The sequence below is a fragment of the Anoplolepis gracilipes genome, chromosome 10, assembly GCF_047496725.1.
Source record: "Anoplolepis gracilipes chromosome 10, ASM4749672v1, whole genome shotgun sequence".
In the NCBI taxonomy this organism is placed as follows: Eukaryota; Metazoa; Arthropoda; class Insecta; order Hymenoptera; family Formicidae; genus Anoplolepis; species Anoplolepis gracilipes.
This window is the reverse complement of record NC_132979.1, coordinates 6,574,366-6,594,442: the sequence shown is the minus strand read 5'-3', so window position 1 is coordinate 6,594,442 and position 20,077 is coordinate 6,574,366. Positions and strand designations below refer to the sequence as shown.

The window sequence follows — 20,077 nt, the reverse complement described above, 5'->3', positions numbered from 1 at the left end:
TATAACGTTTTCTCTCTTTCATTTCTACCTTCCCGCATTTAACGGTTTTTTATAGCGGTATTTATGAGATAACGTTATAAATGAAACGTTATTGCTCTCTCTTTTTGTCTCTCTTTCTGATTATTAACATAATTATCATTACTTCCTTTATTGAGACAAATTTGCGTTTGAAAAACAAAGTACAGTTATCGATATGTTAATAAAATGACAAATGTGGAAGTTGAATTGTAAAATTTAAAAAATCAAATTGTCAATTAGAAACAAGTGTGCAATTATTGTTGCATACTTTGTTATAACACTACACATGTAAGCGATAAATCAATTTTTTACTGGAAATTACATCGCGCAGGGGGATAATATAGATAAATCATAATATAAATTATATAATTAAGTACAGCTCAAAATTAAAAACTATATATATATATATATAATACATATAGAGATGTCAATGACATGGATGTTTTTTGAATACAGGTGCCAGCATGCATTTTGTATGCGAAATGATAAAAAATACGGGTTTTATAACACGTATACAAATGTGTGCGTATATATATATTTCAAAATATATAAAGAGACACGTTACATTATAATTTTCCAACTACTCTTGAACTTGAAATAGCATGTAATGAAGAGCATGCTGTCCTCCGTATTAAGATTGGTGTTAATAGTTTTATTGAACGAAGCGTATGCCCATAATACACGGGATACCGAAGTGATATTGCTACCGATATGGGACTCGAAAGGTGCATTGGAGGTATGTATATAGGCTTATTCTTATTTGATATATATAAAATATATCTATTGTATATTTTTTATTTTATTATTCTTACATAATCTTTATCCATACAGGAAAAATAATAAGAATTGAAATTAGAAAATTAATAAGAATATAATTAGAAAAATAATTTTCGTATTTTTTTCAGAAAAAGTAAAGTTTGAAGAAATGAAAAGATTCTCAAGCTCATATATAAATTCATATATAATTATATATGAGCAAAATTTTTTTCAAATTTCACTTTTTCTAAGAAAACCGATGAAAATTATTCTTGTATATTTTTCTTATTCCTGTGAACAAAAGCGGAAGAAAAATAAATCATTATAATTTATAATTTATACGTATATTTAATTTTAAATGTACCTTCCCCAGGCAGATATCAAGAAATACCAAAAGAAAGAAAAGGTCTTTAATATATTTATTGTTATTCGCTTTATGCACAGATTCCGTTAACTTTTAAAGCATTTGGGCAATTGATCCAACTAAGTCTACGTAGAAACGACAAAATTGTATCGTCCGAGTTTCAAGTGTGGAAGCATAATACCAGAGGGGTCACGGAAGAGTTGTCACAATTAAATGCGCCAGATCCTTGCTATTATCTCCATGAGGATCATATCGGCTCCGCGGCCATAAGTTTCTGCCAAGGGCATGGTTTGGTATTTCTAAAAAAAAAGAAGAAATTTATTCTTTCATTCATATCTTCTCTCTATCTTTTTCTGTCCATTTCACGTATGGGTATAAGATATAAAAAAGACGAATGTTGTACCTCTGTTGGAAGTAGCACGGGCTCGTCTTTCTGGAGAACGTCACGTTGGAGATTACGCCCTTACGAAAAAGCATCGAGTCCTCGTCCTTACTCGTCGATGATCGTTATGTCAAGGAAGAATCCGATCTTCTCGGTAAACCTCACGTGGTTAAACGATCACTCATCCGAACTCCGAGTCATCTGGAAATTCCGAAGCGAACACGAGCTACGAAAGAGCGATTGACATTAGAGCTGGCCGTCTTCTTCGACGAGGCGGCGTATCGTTTGTTCTCGCCCTTCCTGGACGGGGATGACGAGAAGATCCGCGATATGTTGTTGGCATATGTGAACGGTATCCAAGCGTTGTACCATCATCCGAGTCTCGGCGTCTCAATTGACATCTCGTTGATTCGCCTGGACATTATTCAGAGGCAGCCGCTGGATCTGCCGCACTTTGGCGGCGAAAGAGGCGGTCTGTTGGATTCGTTCTGCAATTATGCGAACGCCCGTAATCCCGCGGAGGATGCTCATCCACGTCACTGGGACATGGGTCTCTACGTGACCGGACTGGATCTTTACGCGCTCGAGGGCGGCAGGAGGAACGGGGCCACCATGGGATTAGCCACCGTTGGCGGTCTTTGCTTACCACCTTATTCTTGCGTGATAGCGGAATTGGGGGTCACGAATCAGCTGGGGAAGCCGTACCCGTCCGCGGGATTCACGTCGGTTTTTATCGCCGCTCACGAAATCGGCCACAAGTAAGTTATTTTTGTTTATATTTTTATTTATTTACTTTCATATATTAATTAATAGGCAATTTCTCTAAATTCTATTTTCTCTAAAAAATACTTAATGTAAAAATTATTTTTTTTTTTCAATTATTATTCTTATTTTTTTTTCCTATATATTTGATTTATTTATTTCCATATATTAATTATATATAGGCAATTTTTCTAAATTTTATTTTTTCTAAAAAATACATAATGTAAAAATTATTATTTTTTTTCAATTATTATTCTTCTTATTTTTTTTCCTATATATTCATCATAGACAGAGATTACATAAGAGAAAGAAGAAAATATAATTAAAAAAATATATATATTTATAAATATAAAAATATCCTCCTATGTTTTTCATATATAAATATTATCTGATCATGTATATGAAGGCGGAAATGAGATGTGACTTATCCGTTTAAAAGTTTAGGAATGCATCATGATTCGAGCGGCAACGCGTGTCCGAAGGACGGATACATCATGTCTCCCAGTAGGGGTGTTCGAGGTGAGACAGTCTGGTCCGCCTGCAGCCGCGAGACAGCCGAAACGCTTCCGCGGACGAAACCTTGTCTCCTAGATTGGCCCGAGCCAGGAAACACCTCAGACGTGGCTGCGCACGATCATTATTCGCGTTATCGCGACCTACCCGGAAGAGAATGGACCGCCAAGAGGCAATGCGAGTTACTCCTACGCGACAAGGACGCGAATGTCGTCACGTTGTCATATCAGTCTTGTCAGTCCCTGCGGTGCGAGACACCTCGCAGAAGCGGATATTACTTCGCGGGACCGGCTCTGGAGGGTGAATAAGCATCTTTTCCGAGCTAAATACGGCTATGACTTTATATTAAGCTAACTCGTTTTTTTTTTTTTTTAAGGGACTCACTGCGCACCCGGCAGGGAATGTCGCGGCGGAGAATGCGTGCCGATCCTCGAACAGCCGTCTAACAGCGAAAGGGGTAGTTGGAGCGAGTGGAGGGAAGATTCCTGTAGCAGCGGTTGCTTGCAACGGTCCAGAGGCGCTCGAGTTAGACGACGATTTTGCGAAGATCGGGATCGTAGAATCGAGACGTCCAGCTGCAAGGGGCCGCATTACGATGTGCTCTTGTGCGACGATGAGAAACTTTGCAGAAAGAAGCGCAGAACGATCGGCGAGTTCGCCACCTTGAAATGCGCCCTTTTCAGCGAGAGACTGCCGGAGTTGGACGACGCGGCGAAGGGGTTGCAGGCGGAGCACGAGGCTGACAATCCGTGGATGGCCTGCGCGATATTTTGCCGACGAAGGGACATCGCAGCTTATTACGCGCCACGTGTAGAACTGAACGATCTTGGGATCGACCCGTATCTACCCGATGGTACGTGGTGTCACGCCGAGGAGGGCCGGGATTACTTCTGCCGTCAGCATCACTGTCTGCCGGAGAACTTTCTATTCGGGAAGAAATCGCCCAGCAAGGATCATCGCTACGAGGAATTGGGACCGCAAAATGCAGGAAATCGGCTCGGATCAACCAGTCGACTTGTCAAATATCTGTCATCGGGCTCAGATGGTTTGCCGTTGTTGACTTCCGTGTCACGCGACATCACCTCTTCATCTGGCGAAGATGAATGGATCGACAAAGATTACATCGAATTACCCGTCTCCGAAGCGAGTTTTTTCATTGCTCATTAGTAATGACGAATGAGAGAAAAAAAAAAAGGAAAAACCAAATGAGTAGTTATTAGTATACACTTCCGGGGAGGGGAATGACGTAGAACGGTCGTGCTCTCTCGTACCATATGAGAAAGCGCCTCGACAGATAGGACGGGAGCGATGACGTCATTCTCCTCCCCCCACCACTTGATTATCTATTTTAAGAGTGTCCCGAGTATTATATTTGTATTTATATAGAAGCGGGACGGGGAGCCGGGTAAAACTCATGGTGGATAGAACGGTCGTCTGATAATCGGTAAATCTTGAGTTTAATCTCGACCTGTTCAAACCACCTTACATAAGATAATCGATACACTTAAGTACAATTAAAAATATCTGTACACATGAGGAAACAAGCCTGTTATACAATGTAAGATACAAAAAAACGTGGTACTGCGAAAGGACGAAAATCCATTAAGAATCTTTAGGAGATGAAGAAAATTTCGCAAAGGCAATAAAAAAAATACGTATATAACTCTTATAATTTAATAATTCTCATATTATTTAGCGTACAAATAATTAATAAACTGTTAAACTTAGGAGCACGTTATATAACGGGACTTAAAGTCGGTCTTAAACGATCGTACTTAATTATAATTCGCCTTAATACTATAAACAAAAATTTTCCTCTATTAAACAAAGTGTACATACGAAAAAAAGTGATGTATGTACAAGACTTGTCACGCAATATTCATAAACTTTTGTTTTATTCTTTTATTTTTTGTTCGCGTTCTCGATTGACTCGACTATACTTATGTGCTTTCGTATCACTATATATGTCAAGATAGACAGCAGACTTGTTGCACATCTTCGTGTATCATTGTGTGAATTATATTAATATTAAAAATAATATTAATTTTTTATACAATTATTTACGAGTCTATACGCGCCTTTTATCTGCTGTACGTGAACCTTGACAAAATGAAACGCATCAAGTTTCTGACATTGCACTGTTCTTACATTGTCTTACAACCTTCATCCATATATCACATATACATTCCTATGCACACATATACACCCACGCATACACACGCATAATAGAGGAAATAAAGATCCAAACGCGACGATCACACAAATATATTAGCGAATAATAATAATAATAATAAAATCTCTCTATAATAATTCTATTATTATATTATTTAATATACAATTTTATATATATATATATATATTCATCTTTAGTCAATCAAATGGGCTATCGTTACACGCGTAGAGACTGCTGTGTAGAAGGACGCCAATTCATTGAATTTCAATTCAAACTTGATGGACATTGACGTAACGTCGAAGAAAGTAAAACATACTTATTTTTTAAATCTGTCTCTACGAACAAATCGCGGAGACATTTAACCGCTCTCGATCGTTCTATCGTATTTGTTGTCGTCATCGTCGCTGGATATCCACGTCTCTGTGTACTAGAACGCACACAAGACACACTCTCGTCGATCGGGACGATTAGAAATGTCCAATTGCGTTGATATTTTCCTTACATTGTAGTTTTTTTTTTTTTTTTTTTTTTTTTTTTTGATTCATCATATTTGAGTTCAATTGGGTAGCGTGTCGTACAATATATCCTTAGCACTTTGCGACAAATTTTCCGGGAATTTAATATCAAACGACACAAGCAAATCACCCTTCCGCGATGGCTCCTTCGGGAAAGGTAAACCGTGTCCTTGGAACCTTTTGACTGTATTCGGCTTGATAATTTCTCTCGTCAGATTTAAAGGTATCTTCTCGCCAGTTAGCGTAGGAACTTCGACGATGGTACCGCATAAAGCTTGCTTTAAGCTCATTTTACACGTATACCTAATGTCACTGCCTTCTCTCCTGAATAACGGATGCGGCTTGTCTCTAATGATAAAAACGATATCCGCCGGTTCCCTTCTTGGTGACTGATCGCCCTCCTTCTGGAAAGTGATCTTGGTACCAGCTTTCCAACCTGGTTTCACATTGATAGTAAGAAGCTTGTCCTCCTTCTTGGTGCTACCATCCGGCTGAATGGCCCGTCTGCATATTTTCATCTTCTTCGTGCAACCACGTAGAATTTCCTCCAAGCTAATGTATAGATCGTGTTCGATGGCTGGATCTTGCGCGCGATCTTTACCAGCGGCCTTGCCGGTATTCGGACTCGCGAAGTTGAACGAGTGCGATCTAAAGGCGCCACCTTGTCGCGGTGGTCCCATACCGCCAAGTCCGAAGGGATCCATATCGATGTCCATGTCGTCTTCGTGGAAGGTGAATCCCCCGCGGTTACCGGCGAATTCGAACAGATTGTGAAATGGACTGGCCGAGCCGAAGAATTGAGCGAAGGTCGCTCTGGGATCGCCGTGGAAGGTGTACGTGGTACCGCCTCCACCTCCGCCGGCAGAGGCACCTCCCTTGAGACCCTCCTCGCCGAATTTGTCGTAGACCTCCCTCTTTTTCGAATCTGACAGCACTTCATACGCCTCGGCTATTTCCTTAAACTTTTCTTCGGCACCGGGGCTCCTGTTCTTATCGGGATGATATCGTAAGGCTAACTTTCTGTAAGCCTTCTTTATCTCCTCATCGCTCGCTCCTTTGGCTATGCCGAGTATTTTATAGTAATCCTTCCCCATTTTTCTTCTATTTCTTGTTTCTGAAAAAAAATTAATTAAATATTTTTTTAATATACATGAATCATTTGGAAAGGTGTATATATTTTTTTTCTTAGTTCTTATGTAGTGTATGTATATATTTGTTTATTAGAATACATCTCCTTTCTGCCTTGAAAAGAAAAAAAGAGTTGATATCAAGTAATTGTGATCATTAATCACTTTAATACATAATAAATTAATATATTTTAAGATTATATACTTGTATTTTAAAAAATATTTTAAACACAAAAAAAAAAAAAAAAAAGAATATTATAACTGAAAATATCCAATTAGTGACAAGATTATTTAATTATAAATATATTCATATTTATTAAAGTATAAATTTATTTATTATTTAACAATTTTTCTTTCGAAATACATAGCTTCCATGTTGCGTTACAAGTCTTAAAATATCAATATTTGTCACGCTTTAACATTAAATAATGCGACCACATGATCATTCGATATCGAGTCCATCATCTTTCAAGCTGCACAGGAGATAATGCATAAAGTATATTCTAGCAAACTGTTTTAATTCACTTCGATATATATATATATATATATATATATATATATATATATATATATATATATATATATATATGATTTAGAATTCAATTACGCACGCTTTCTCGTTATCGCAAATATATTTCTCGATATGTCAAAGGGATATCGCGTATTATTTATTCAAGGAAGGAAAAAGAAACGATACGTTTCGCACGCGTTCACACGGACACGCATTCGCGTGTATTTGTATGCGTGTGGTTATAAGAGGAATGTACTAGAAACACCGCGAATACGCGGAACGCGACCCGAGTATTTATGGTCGAATTTTCTGCCATTTTTTTTTCTTTTTTTTTTTCTTCCGCGTCGAGTTTCGAAAGGTGGAGAACCACATTGGGAGCCTCCAATATACCACCCACGTACATATCGTACCGATATCTATTTCTGGCAATGATGACCGCGAATACACGACGAATGTTTCGCGCGATTCACGAGCTGCAACGCAAAAATAAATACCCCACCCGAACCTAAGCTCCGTATCGTTGCCGTCGTCCTCGTCACCTTGTTTCATATATCTTTCACATAAATGATGCACATGAAAATCGACGTGTAATCGCGAGAAGAGATCCACGTACGAAAACATACGGATGGCAACAGGAAGGCGATTGATTCGACATTTTGTACCGACTGTCTATCTCTCCCTCTTTCGTTTAAATTCGTAAAAACGTAAGCAAGGTTACGAATAACAGATCGCCTTCGATCACATTTTGCACGCCCTTGAATACATTTTATTACTTACTATAATTACTTCGTGTCCCTCAAGCACGTTTCACCTACAGACACTTGAAGTACAAGAGGAGCATACGTTCGCAAAACTTCACAAAGAGTTCACGAAACCAATTCTCCGAACGACACTCGATACTCCTGGGTCACGTACTGAACTGTCGCGTAACCCTGCAGTCCATATATATATAAACTTTCCATCTAGCAGCTTCCGGAACTTTCGAGAATGAATCGACGCCATTTCCGCAGCGCGACGTCGTCGATGACGTCAACCAAGCGACATTGCTTAGCGCGAATTTCAAATCTCTCTCTCTCTCTCTCTTATTACAACACTTATTTTCTTTATACCAATATTTCGAAAATATTGTAAACAAATCGAATAATATGAAAGTGTGTTTTACAGACAAGAGAGATTTTGTATAACTACAAGATTTTATTTTCGATTATCTGCTTAAACGTAAGAATAGAGCGTGTCTACACTCTCGTGAATTCGGCGACATATATTTGTCGTAGAAATCTTGAATAAATTCTTCGACTTTGAAACCAAACTTTTGGTATAATATTAAGGCGGGATTGGTAACCGAGACGTGCAGCGTGACGTCCTGTCCCATACATGTTTGTATTAAATGATACAACATGAATGTGCCGATGCCTGATTTTCGCCACTCCGGTCGCGTTAAAAGAAATGATATATAAGCCTCGTTATAGCCTACATATGGTACTAATATCGCGAAACCTATGACTAATTTTTTGTACAATACGACGCACGTGAAATCTGGATATTGCAGACACTCGGTCACTGAAACAAAAAACACAATACTTTAGATATATATGACGATGTTAAACGCCACTCGACAAATGTGTATCTACTTACAATCTATATCAGACCAAAAGAATTGTCTACAGAGACTATTGATCGCAGGAATGTGTTGTGGTCTAATGTAAGAATAATCGATAGACGCTCTTAGCGGTGGTTTCCATTGTGGATTGTTTCTATTTGTTTTCGCGAGCAACTCATCCATAATCCTTAACCACAGCGGTTGACAAGAAGTATCTCGCCTTATAAACGGCTTTAAAAGTCTATTCGTGTATGGACTGTGCACAGATGTAGGCTCATTGTGACCCTGCAATCGTTGTTCAAAAACACATCCCAGATCGTCGTTAAAATATCGATCCAACACTCGTCCATTATCTCTCGATATTATCGCAGATGTTTCCAATTTAGATCCAAAACGATCAATGTCCAACAATGGAAGTTGGTATTCCCTTTTTATTTTCCGCACCGCTAATTTTCTGTACAATCTTCTAACAGCGGACGGTGCTTTCGAGAGATCAGTCTTATTGATTCTTTGCAGTAAATATAGCTCTTCCTGATAAGTCATGCGTGGTATTTTATCATCTGAAACATACATAATATAATATAGACTTTATACTGCATATATATGCAATTTGATAAAAACTAATTACCAGAAGCAGCAAATGAATTAGACCAAGGTCGGTGACGACGCTTCGTTTGGTTAAATAAAGAAACTGGAGGCTCCTCTCGTATGGAAGCGGAACTATCGGAACTTTCTTCGTCATATCCTTCTTCCTCTGTTGTTTTAATTTCAACATCAGTATATTTTGGCGATGAAGAACTCGTATTATACAACCAGTCACAATTATCCATCAGTTGTGCCAAATGAAAATTGTTTTTATTTTGACAATCGCTTATTAAATCGGAGATAGACGAAACCTCATGTTCATCATGTAACATTATATCATCTTCGATATCTATATCTATAAAATATAATTTTTTTAAAACACCCTGCATTTGTATATTTGAATTTCTACCATCTACTACATACCGTTTGGCTCATCTTCTTCGAATAAAAAATCAGACAATGTCTCTGTAGGTTTAACATATTCACGGGAAAATACCAACCGACTCTTATTTTTATATAATTCTCCACTACAGTTGCTATCATCTCCAACAGAGATGCTAGAATCTGACGCAGAACTGCTTGACGATTTAGAAGATTTTAAATCTACACGTTTTTTTTTATCAATTAACATTTTGTTATCTGAAAATAGAGATTACACTATTATTAATGCTCTCTATAAATTGCATATACATCATGTAATGTCAGTTATATTACTTTTAGCGATTAAAACTTCAGGTGGATCATTGTCTAATAATTTCCACCATCCAGACTCTCCTAATTCATTGGTACCAGACTTGAAAAAAATTCCACTATAATGGGATAGTGTACCAGATATAGTGCCAATCCAATTCTTCTTCCTTTTTCTAAATAAATATTAAATATATATTTCAAAACACATATGTAAAAAATAATATAGATAATATAAATGATACAATGATGCAAAGTACTTACACACTCTTCTTGAACAAATAATCCCAATTTTTGTCAACAAAACTACTAACATCAGATTTCCAATGAAAGTATCCTCTTTTACTGATACCGCTTGATTTCTCACGCAGATTATAAAGCGTCAAGATCATGACATTGAGCCATGGCATTCTATCACGTACGATCGTTTCTTCACCTAGTGAATTGCAAGAGGCACAATTAAGCTCGAAGAAGACGTCGCCTACGAAAGAAGTTGGAACGCTGCCTCTCTCTAAACATTCTATATGTATTCTTTGGTCGCATCCACCGCTACAATATAATGACGGTTTATCATAAGGATTGCATGCTTTTCCACATTTCTTGCAATTTTTCGTGCTCTCAGTTTCACTCAGTTCTTCTTCGGGATTTGCCATGCTTGTAACAGTTCTTGATAGTTACTCCCTAAAAAGGAATAAATCAGAGTCTACTTAACCTCTATTATTTATTGTTCCATTCAGTAATCTGAATAAATCGATAGATAATTACTGAACAAAGATTCAAACTTTACGAAACTCTATTTTTTAACAAAGACTGAAATCTGTTTAGGAGAGATTTGAATCCAACGTGAAGCAAAGCAAGGATTGAATTTATGTCAATAGAAAAAAGCCACATGTTACGCCAGGCTTTAAACCTTTTTTGCGCATGCGCATCAAATTGTTGAATATCTTTGACTATATACTTATATATAGTTGTGCAGCAAAACATTTTCTTCAGGTGAATACTTTTTATCTAGGCTTCTAAGCTCATTTCTTTCACAAATTATCTTTTATGCAATTCTGAGAGGGGAACATATTTTATTTTATGTGTATAAATTGCAACTATTTAATAGATAACATTTTATTACCCGGGATCGATAAAAAGTATCGAGTCCTATTTTGAAAAATTCTCGATTCGAATTTTTTCACATGAAATTTTTCTACACTCTTAATTATTTTAATTATTTTTATTTTATTAATACATATATATTTTATTATTAAATTAAACATATATATATATTTTATTTATTAAGTTTAATTTATTTTATTAACACATATATATGTATTACATATTATATTAATACATATATACATATCATTTCTTCAGAAATATTTTAAATCTGAAAATATATATTTTGTAGGTGCATGCATATATATATATATATATATATATATATATATATATATATATATACACAAATACTTTGCAAATATACTATTGTATTAACCGTTATTAAATATATAATTTTATTAATATTAGAACATGATGTAATAAAAAATTAAATTTTGTGGTTTGTATAAGTTTTATTTTCAACTGCATTCTTTTAAAATTATCACTTTTGTAAAAAAGTATATTAAAGTATATATATATATATATATATATAGTATATATATATATATATAATAAAATATATATTAAAACAAAATACATTTTCTTATATTATTTTGTGGACAATTGATGTACTTTACTATATGTATAGACTATTATATTTACATACACTATTATATTTTACGCGTAAATATTCCCGGATTCATACCCATTTGCAGAAAATTCAAATTGCCACATTCATGCAAAAATAAATTTTTAAAAAATAATCAATTTGTAGAGAGAAGAAATAAAAAGGAAAATATTTGGATTGATTAATATTATTAATAAATAGTTAACATTATTATAAATATTTGGATTGATTAACATTATTATAAATATTTTAATTCAATTTCTCTCTAGATGTAAATCATTTTGTAATTCAGTTTACATTTAGTTTGAATTAAAAATATTTTATCACACAAATAATACAAAACAAGTTCAAATGAGAAATTGATTTAAAAAAATTCTAACACTTCATTAAATTATTGCACTTAAGTTTTAAACATAAACTTATATCTTTTATCAAAATATATGAAATCTTTAGTCAGATTCCCATTTCTCAATATGTACAAGCTTGGAAACTTTGTTTATCAAATGTGCCAGATGAGTTTTGTAATTTAGTGGTGTAAGTGATGTGCAAATATGTTGCATTCTCATCTCATTCTGAAAGATGTAAAAATGACCCAAAAATAGAAAATAAAATATATGTGGCTTAAAATACAATTGGTTACAATTTGTATACATGTAAATGTTAAAGAAAGAAAAATAGGACTAATAAAAATAAGACCCCTAAAAGAATGGTCTTACCATAAAAATAATAAAAATACATTATGAATTGATTACCTGAAAAACTTCTGATTTCACTTTCAAACTGAATGTGAACCTCTTGAAATTCGTCTCGTCGAATTTCTTTATATAAGCATTAATATTATTTTTCTTCAATTCCCCCAATTCTTGTGCCGACATACCCAAAATGTTTTCAGCAATTTCATTGAAGGCAACTATCCAGTGATGATTGCCTGTCGCGTCTGCTATGTTCATCTGAGAATTAGTAATTAATCAATTATATATATTCCAAAAATAAATTTTAATAAACAATGAGGATATGATAAAGTTAATACATACATTTGCCAACAAGCGATAGACAAAATTCGGGTAATCTTTATTACACTTCTTACATCTAAATATTCCAGTAGATTGCTCAATCAACTGAAATCAAATATTTCATTAGTAACTCACATAGGTCTAATGTAATCGTTATATTTAAAATGTTATAGTATACTAAAGTGCTGAGAAAAATATCAAATATTAAATTTAATAAAATTCATATTTTATATCTAAAAAAAACTGAGAAAATTAATGTCAATTATTTTTTTGAAGAAAGTTTAATTTTTAAGATTTTTTTTCTCACTCTCATCTAAAATTTATTCTCCTAATTTGTTTTTAATTTATATATATAATTATATAGCATACATCGTGGAAATATCAACAAATTTCTGCTTTGTAAATATATGATATAATACTCGAATACATAACTCACCTTCTTTCTGCAACTATCTATCGGACACGCCTTATAGATAGAATTTTCTATGCGAATTAAATTAATAGTTGCTACAATCTTATAAAAGTTAAAATTTAATTTTTCCCCCAATTGTGATTCAGTCACTTCTTGAAAAGTGTACAATGGTACGCTGAAATCGCTTTCAGTTGGTCTAGACAAAAAGTTAACATTCTCCAAATGACCTGCTGCAGTGTACCATTCGCGTAATCTGAAACATGCATTATATATGTAATGTGCAATATATTATGTAAAAGTCATACTATATATTTTATGTATCATATATGTGTAACTAAGTATTTCTATATATTTATTATATACATATATATAATCAAATACAAATTGAAAAATGCATTTGAACGTATAGCCAATGATACATACTTATGTGCTTCTGATAAGTTTGAATTTTTTTCAAGTACAGATGAAATTAGGAGAGATAAATTTTTTCTACCATTGAATTCGTTAACACGCGCTCCCTTGATGGCTAGGATTGGATTATTAGAACCATCAAAGTCTTCAGCATGTTTCTCCCACAGTGTGACACATATCTGATGTAAGAGAAAATTCATTTTATTCGTCCATAATAAAAAAAAATATTCAAATCTGACGAGTCGAGAAATTGCGCGTACCATCGCACCACTATCGTCCATAATATTGACACCCCTCTTGACAATTCCTCTGCCAGTAGACCGCTGCACAACGTGTTGCACATCTTCAAATGTCGTAACAACGCCCAAGACATCTGTTGCAAGCATAACATTGTTATATGTACAATGTTGTAATTTTTCTACTTAATTAACAGTTATACATTAATCTTATTTTATCTTATAAATTTAGCATATTATTTATTATATAATGTTATATATTATTATGTTACATATTATTGTAATTATTTATTACTATATTGAACTTTAAGGAAATAGTTATTGATTAATATTTAAACATTCTTAAGGATAATAATAGAAAAAATTAAAATAGATAAAAATAATATAAATATTAATAAATTAATATAACTTTTAATCACACAAAAGTTATTAAGGACATATCAGAAACTTCAATATGAAAAGATTATCTGTTGTAGTAATATTTGAGATTTAATTAGAAATTATCTTTTTTTATTATGAGAATAAATTACCAATTATATCATTTTTCTCCATGTTTTCCACTTGGTTTAGCGGACAGAAATCAAAGTGATGCATCATTGGTATGTTATCATTGTTTCTGTGACACGACCAAATCTCTGTATCATCAGTTATAATCATTTCGTAATCATTTTTCAATGTGTTGAATTGTTTATTCGCCATTTTCAATCTACCTCCCGAAATATAATATACATTGCCAGCCTAAATAAAACGTTCAATAATTTAATTTTACAGGAGAAAAATGTGTGTAACTATCATTAATTTTAGTAATACAAGCGTTAATGCATTAAGAATATATACCTTTATTAAGTCATAGAAAATATCGCATTGTTTTTTGAAAGCAACACATCGAATTTCACCACTTTCATCGATTAGATCCATGGCGAAGAATTTGCCTTCTCCACGAGAATTGCTCCACGTCCTAATTGTAGATTTATTTGTCACACGAGCCTTGATTTTCCATCTGATGTGTATGATTAATATTTTTTAATAATATTTTCTGTATCTAAAAATATATTTTATACATAATTGATTTCTCTCACCTGTTTTGATAAGGCCTCAATGCCGCAATTGGTATAATTGATGTAGAAGAGATATGATGATTTAAAAGAAACCTTTTTGCATTATTTGCAATTGGTATAGACAAGAAATTATTTAAAATAAACCTTTCAACTGCATCATCTGTTACAACAAACAAAATAGATTTTTTATTCAATCATAATAAAATATCACATTAAATATACATCCAAAAAAAATTGATTCCGAATATAATTGATATAAAGTAACAATATTACTAATATTACTATTATGAGTCTGACGAGATGTAGTCATATTAGATAGTAGTTACACATTCAAGTTGTGATTTGTCATCAGTGTTAATTGGGTTGTTTATTCTGTAGCCAACTTTGTTGCCAGGAACTACCACTTCAATATCTAGTATTAGCATTATACGTCTATTAAATAAATATACTCTTGAATTAAATTGCTTGTACAATTTAATATATATAAAGAACTAAATACCTTTTGGTTCCATTATTATTAACTGAAGTTAAGATATAATTTAATATTTTGCAAATTGTATATTGAGTTAGAATATTATTTGTTATCAAGTTATTTAACTGAGTAATCAACAATGCAAATGAATTTAATCTATGGCCATCAGATAGAAGTAATCTATATCGATCATTTGTATTAATAGAGTTTGGTATTTTTTTATAACCCTGCAAAATAACAATATATTGAAGATTTTATAAAATCACAAAATATACTTCTTATAAAAATTACATTTTCAAGAGATAATCTTGCTTTTCAGAACTTTTCAAACAATTTTAATCCACATACATTTACAAAAATTACAAAATCTGTTAAACTGTCCCATCTAATAATTATACTTACCAATATTTGAAGCACGGGTTTCCTGATATCTACATCATTCATGATTTTCTGAAATAATTATGTATATAATTTCCTTATCTTCCAAGAAATACAACACAATACAATACAGTTTTGATAAACTTACATCTATTGCTCCTTCCGTTAGATTATACATGATTGCAGAGTAATCTAGATTATTTTTAACGCACCCATCAATCTTGAATCTTGACAGATCCCTCGTTAAACAAAAAAACATTTGATCTTTACAACTTGTAATTATGTACGTTTTATTTCCCAACATCCTTCTACGTTTCAGTACTCTATGAATACTGCTTTGATCAGCTGATTCACTTTTATGTTGAATTGCGCGCAGATTTGAATCGCGAATTTTTCACGCATGAGAGGTGAATTCGGCATCAATAAAATATCGAATATATGAATACAAAATTTAAAATTTGCACAAAAATAAAGTAAATACACTAAAAAAATAAATAAACAAAGCGTTTTATTTTTTTACCGGATAAGTCAGAAATAAGAATATTTTTGTGTACTTTAAACTTTCGAATTCATTAAGTCTGTGTTCTTTTAATAATTTTTAAATATTATAAATTATTTGAATATAAATATAAATAATTAATTTTCTTAGGATATATATATGCTCATATCTATAACTTGTTCTTCGCCTGTCGAAATTTTCATATCATCCATAACATATATATGTACATCATTATTCTATTCATTGTCAGACTCTTGGCTGATAGAGAGAGAGGATAGACGGAGGGAAGGAAGAGGTATTTTCTATTTTTTTCTTTTACGTAGTGTACGAGAGAAATTAGTTCCACGTGCATTTGTCTAATATATTTATAATTTGCAAAATCGCGCAGTATTCATATTGCATTTAAAAAATTTATATTACAGCTACTTATTAAATATAATAGAAATAGTAATTTTCTCTCAATACAATCAATTTGAATTTTTCATTATTTTATACAACTACGCTTGATTAGGCATCGACGTTTGTGCAATAGTCTTGTACCTTCTAAAAAAACAGAAGCTACATCTTTACTCAAGTCGATTATTCCAATTCAGACCATGAGATATTTTCAGGTATATACATAAGGTCTATAGAAATAAATAAATCCTCATATATATCATATTACATACTTTTTTTTCAATATAAACTAAAAGCAAATATTAAAAAATATCATAAATAGTCAAATTAATAAAAATACAATCATATTTGTAACATCAAGTGGCTTTTATTTATTAAAATATACAGTTTATTATATAAGAATACTATATAAAATTATATCGACTGAAAGATATTTAACAAAATAGGTTTTAAATCGTTCAATTTAATATTATTAGATTAATGATGTATATAAATTAGTAATCATTAGAAACGTTTTAGCTTTAAATCTTTATTCTGGAAAAAGGTAAAACAAATTTACTAAAAAGTATGAAAGATACTTTATATGAATTATGTATGTTAAATTATAAAATAATAAGTCGAGCATTGTATAAGTAAGTAAATTAATGGAACTATATAAATTATGTGTAAAAAGTGATCCCCTGTTTTGGCATTTATTTATACTAATATTATTTTGCAGATATATATCTGTTAACCTCTTAATGTTTATATATAATATTTATATATAATATTTATATATAATGTTTATATATAACAGCTGTATATATTTAGTCAATTAAAAAAAATCAAAAATCAATTATACCTATGTATCAACATTAATAATTCTTAAGTTAATGAAATATTATAATATTAGATAACAAAATAGAATTATAATGTTAACTTATCTGATTTCACCCATCATTCACTAAATTGTAAAATGTACGTTCAAATGTAAATTTAAAAAGTGTCATGTAAAGATATGCCATTCAGTAATAAATACATACAAAACTCTTGTAAGTGTGACTCAATATTATTTTTCTCATTGAAAACTCTTTCCAAGTAAATAATTCAATTTCAAATACGAGAAAAACCTCATTTAGATTAAAAAGTGATTTTTCGCATATTTATCTTAATAAAATAACTGCTACTTGATTAAATGCAGGTACCTTTCCACGTGTGACGCGTATGTTTACGCGACTTCTTATTTTATTTTATAATTAAAAAAGTCTCTTCTCATAGTTAAATAAACCATGCACATTGCCCTCTTGTTGAGCAGAATGCGTTCTCCTTTCAAATTTTAATTCTCCACTATACATCATCGACCGTAAGACATTTAATGATTTCGCACCAATATCTTGACATCCATGCTTGATTCCACAGGTTAAATAAGACGAAAATTTAAGTACTGAACCTTTATCAACTATGGAGCCACTGACACCTTGGGCCACCTTTAATTTGTCCAATTCGTTATGAAAATACCTATCCATTGCTGAACCTTTGGCATCTTTTCTATCCATGGCCTCTAAAGATCCCATGCCTCTGTACTTTTTAAGACGGACTCCATCACTAAAGAAATATTCGCCCGGAGCTTCAGATGTTCCAGCCAATAGAGAACCCATCATGACTGTACTAGCGCCTAAACTAAGACCTTTAATAATATGCCCGATCGATTGAATACCACCATCTGCTATGACCGGTATTCCAAATTTTCTGGCATATTCGGAAACCTTGTAAACGGCCGTTGCCTGTGGCCGTCCCACAGCCATTACTTCTTGCGTTATACAGATAGATCCAGAACCCATTCCAACGCGTAATGCATCCGCTCCTGCCTCTATAAGATTCTTGGCTTGCCTTGTAGTCACTACATTACCAGCAATCACTTGTACATTTGAATAATGCGACTTGATATACTTAATCATGTCGACTTGATATACAGAATTGCCTTGCGATGAATCCAACACCACTACATCGACGCCAGCTGCTACGAGCAGTTCCAATCGCTGTTTGTCCGTTTCTCGTGTTCCTATCGCGGCACCTACCAGCAATTGTTTATTCTCATCTTTGCTAGCATTTGGATAACTACGATTCTTTTTCAAATCCGTCCTTGCCATCAGAGATACGAGTTCATCTCGTTCGTTCACGATGGGAAGCTTTCCTTTTTTCGACTTTTCCAAAATACAATTTGCCTCTTGCAACGTCACACCAGCAGGTGCGGTGACAAGATTTTCAAAAGTCGTCATTATCGAACTAAGTGTTTTAAGTTGATAATCGGGCAAACGTTCAAGGAAATCGATATCCCTAGAAGTGACAATGCCTAGCAGTTTACCTCCAACTTTACCAGTATCTGTGACAGGCACTCCGCTAAATCCATGCTCAGCTTTCACATTTAAAACATCATTGACTGTATGATGCGGCGCCAACACGACTGGGTTTAGAATGAAACCATGCTTGTATTTCTTTACCTATAAATAATATAAATATATATATATGTACATGTTTATGCGAGTGTGTGCATATATTTATATATATATATATATGTATATACACATACTACAGAAATGAATATATTGAACGAGTTTAATATGATTACTGCACAATACAGGGTGTCCCCTATTTAAGTGGCAAATTTTTGCGATTTTCTCTAAAAAGAAGCAAAAACGAGCAAATCTCTAAAGGACTTTTTGTCTTAGTTTCTTGGTCCCCTACACCCTACACGCTCCCAAGTTTTAAATTGGGGACACCCTGTATATGTGAAGAAAATAAGAATATTATCTTATTGTTAGATTCTATGTACAATTGTGGAAAACATTTGGAAATTATAACTTGGATGCTATAATTCAGTCTTTTCCGAACTTAAAAACGACTCGTTGAAGAAAAGTTTGTTACAAAGTACCTTGTGCACTTCGTTGGCTTGATACTCGGCGGTACAATTGTGATGTATTATCCCGATGCCGCCGGACAGGGCCATAGCTATAGCCATGTCCGATTCCGTAACGGTGTCCATGGGGGAGGACATGAGCGGCGCTTTCAGCATGATTTTCCTAGTTAACGGTGACAGCAGATCGACCTCGTCCGCCGTGAAATTTATGTATCCCGGCAAAATGATAAAATCGTTGTAAGTTAAACCGTCACCTCCGTTGAACAGTTGCTCGGCGGACAAACCGTCATCCGGCAACGGCACGTCGGACGGTTTTATATTGCCCAATACGTAATCGGCCATAATTTTGATACGCTTCTTTTAATCGTCGATCCGAAACACTACGGCTATTTTTTACCCTTAGTTGCACGCGTCGATGACTAAAGAGATGAGATTCTCGGAGCGGTAGAAAAAGCACGTGGCCACATGCGTTCGAGACAATCTCGAAGAAGCCGCCAGACGAAATGACCGAATTCCAAGCGTGCACGATGTCTTTATCCACTAGACAGCTATTGGCAATGTTGGCATCAGTGATATCGACGGTGGGTTTTTCGCGCATG

General features: G+C 33.6%; 5 protein-coding genes across 6 annotated transcripts; 1 reads left to right on the top strand and 4 right to left on the bottom strand.

Annotated features, from left to right (window-relative positions):
- Positions 1 to 140: 140 nt before the first annotated feature.
- Positions 141 to 4,624, top strand: Stl (ADAMTS metallopeptidase stall). Its single transcript, XM_072901149.1, has 5 exons — positions 141 to 754; positions 1,219 to 1,431; positions 1,557 to 2,278; positions 2,722 to 3,095; positions 3,172 to 4,624. Exons 1-5 carry the CDS (start codon positions 626 to 628, stop codon positions 3,960 to 3,962), a joined length of 2,229 nt encoding a protein of 742 aa, XP_072757250.1. The 5' UTR covers positions 141 to 625; the 3' UTR covers positions 3,963 to 4,624.
- LOC140670510 (dnaJ protein homolog 1) lies at positions 4,456 to 8,052 on the bottom strand. The gene is made up of 2 exons (XM_072901147.1): positions 7,899 to 8,052; positions 4,456 to 6,597 (listed from the first exon to the last, which is right to left on the bottom strand). Exon 2 carries the CDS (start codon positions 6,575 to 6,577, stop codon positions 5,525 to 5,527), a length of 1,053 nt encoding a protein of 350 aa, XP_072757248.1. The 5' UTR covers positions 6,578 to 6,597; positions 7,899 to 8,052; the 3' UTR covers positions 4,456 to 5,524.
- Positions 7,899 to 11,147, bottom strand: Atac2 (Ada2a-containing complex component 2). Of its 2 annotated transcripts, none has more exons than XM_072901144.1 (7): positions 10,786 to 11,147; positions 10,258 to 10,674; positions 10,021 to 10,169; positions 9,730 to 9,945; positions 9,350 to 9,661; positions 8,757 to 9,281; positions 7,899 to 8,681 (listed from the first exon to the last, which is right to left on the bottom strand). In XM_072901144.1, exons 2-7 carry the CDS (start codon positions 10,644 to 10,646, stop codon positions 8,326 to 8,328), a joined length of 1,947 nt encoding a protein of 648 aa, XP_072757245.1. In that variant the 5' UTR covers positions 10,647 to 10,674; positions 10,786 to 11,147; the 3' UTR covers positions 7,899 to 8,325. The 2 variants fall into 2 exon arrangements, with proteins under 2 accessions (XP_072757245.1, XP_072757244.1); XM_072901143.1 differs by having other exon boundaries at positions 10,759 to 11,144.
- A 537-nt stretch (positions 11,148 to 11,684) lies between these two features.
- On the bottom strand, positions 11,685 to 16,023 carry LOC140670440 (replication protein A 70 kDa DNA-binding subunit-like). Its single transcript, XM_072901033.1, is given in 14 exon segments — positions 11,685 to 12,279; positions 12,460 to 12,657; positions 12,742 to 12,825; positions 13,157 to 13,385; positions 13,556 to 13,722; positions 13,804 to 13,916; positions 14,310 to 14,517; positions 14,617 to 14,779; positions 14,859 to 14,988; positions 15,111 to 15,154; positions 15,156 to 15,269; positions 15,337 to 15,536; positions 15,712 to 15,759; positions 15,836 to 16,023. Coding segments are annotated over 14 exon segments (1,977 nt in total). The 5' UTR covers positions 15,992 to 16,023; the 3' UTR covers positions 11,685 to 12,156.
- A 1,187-nt stretch (positions 16,024 to 17,210) lies between these two features.
- On the bottom strand, positions 17,211 to 20,006 carry Ras (Inosine-5'-monophosphate dehydrogenase ras). The gene is made up of 2 exons (XM_072900932.1): positions 19,494 to 20,006; positions 17,211 to 19,062 (listed from the first exon to the last, which is right to left on the bottom strand). Exons 1-2 carry the CDS (start codon positions 19,818 to 19,820, stop codon positions 17,818 to 17,820), a joined length of 1,572 nt encoding a protein of 523 aa, XP_072757033.1. The 5' UTR covers positions 19,821 to 20,006; the 3' UTR covers positions 17,211 to 17,817.
- Between the last annotated feature and the right edge of the window lie 71 nt (positions 20,007 to 20,077).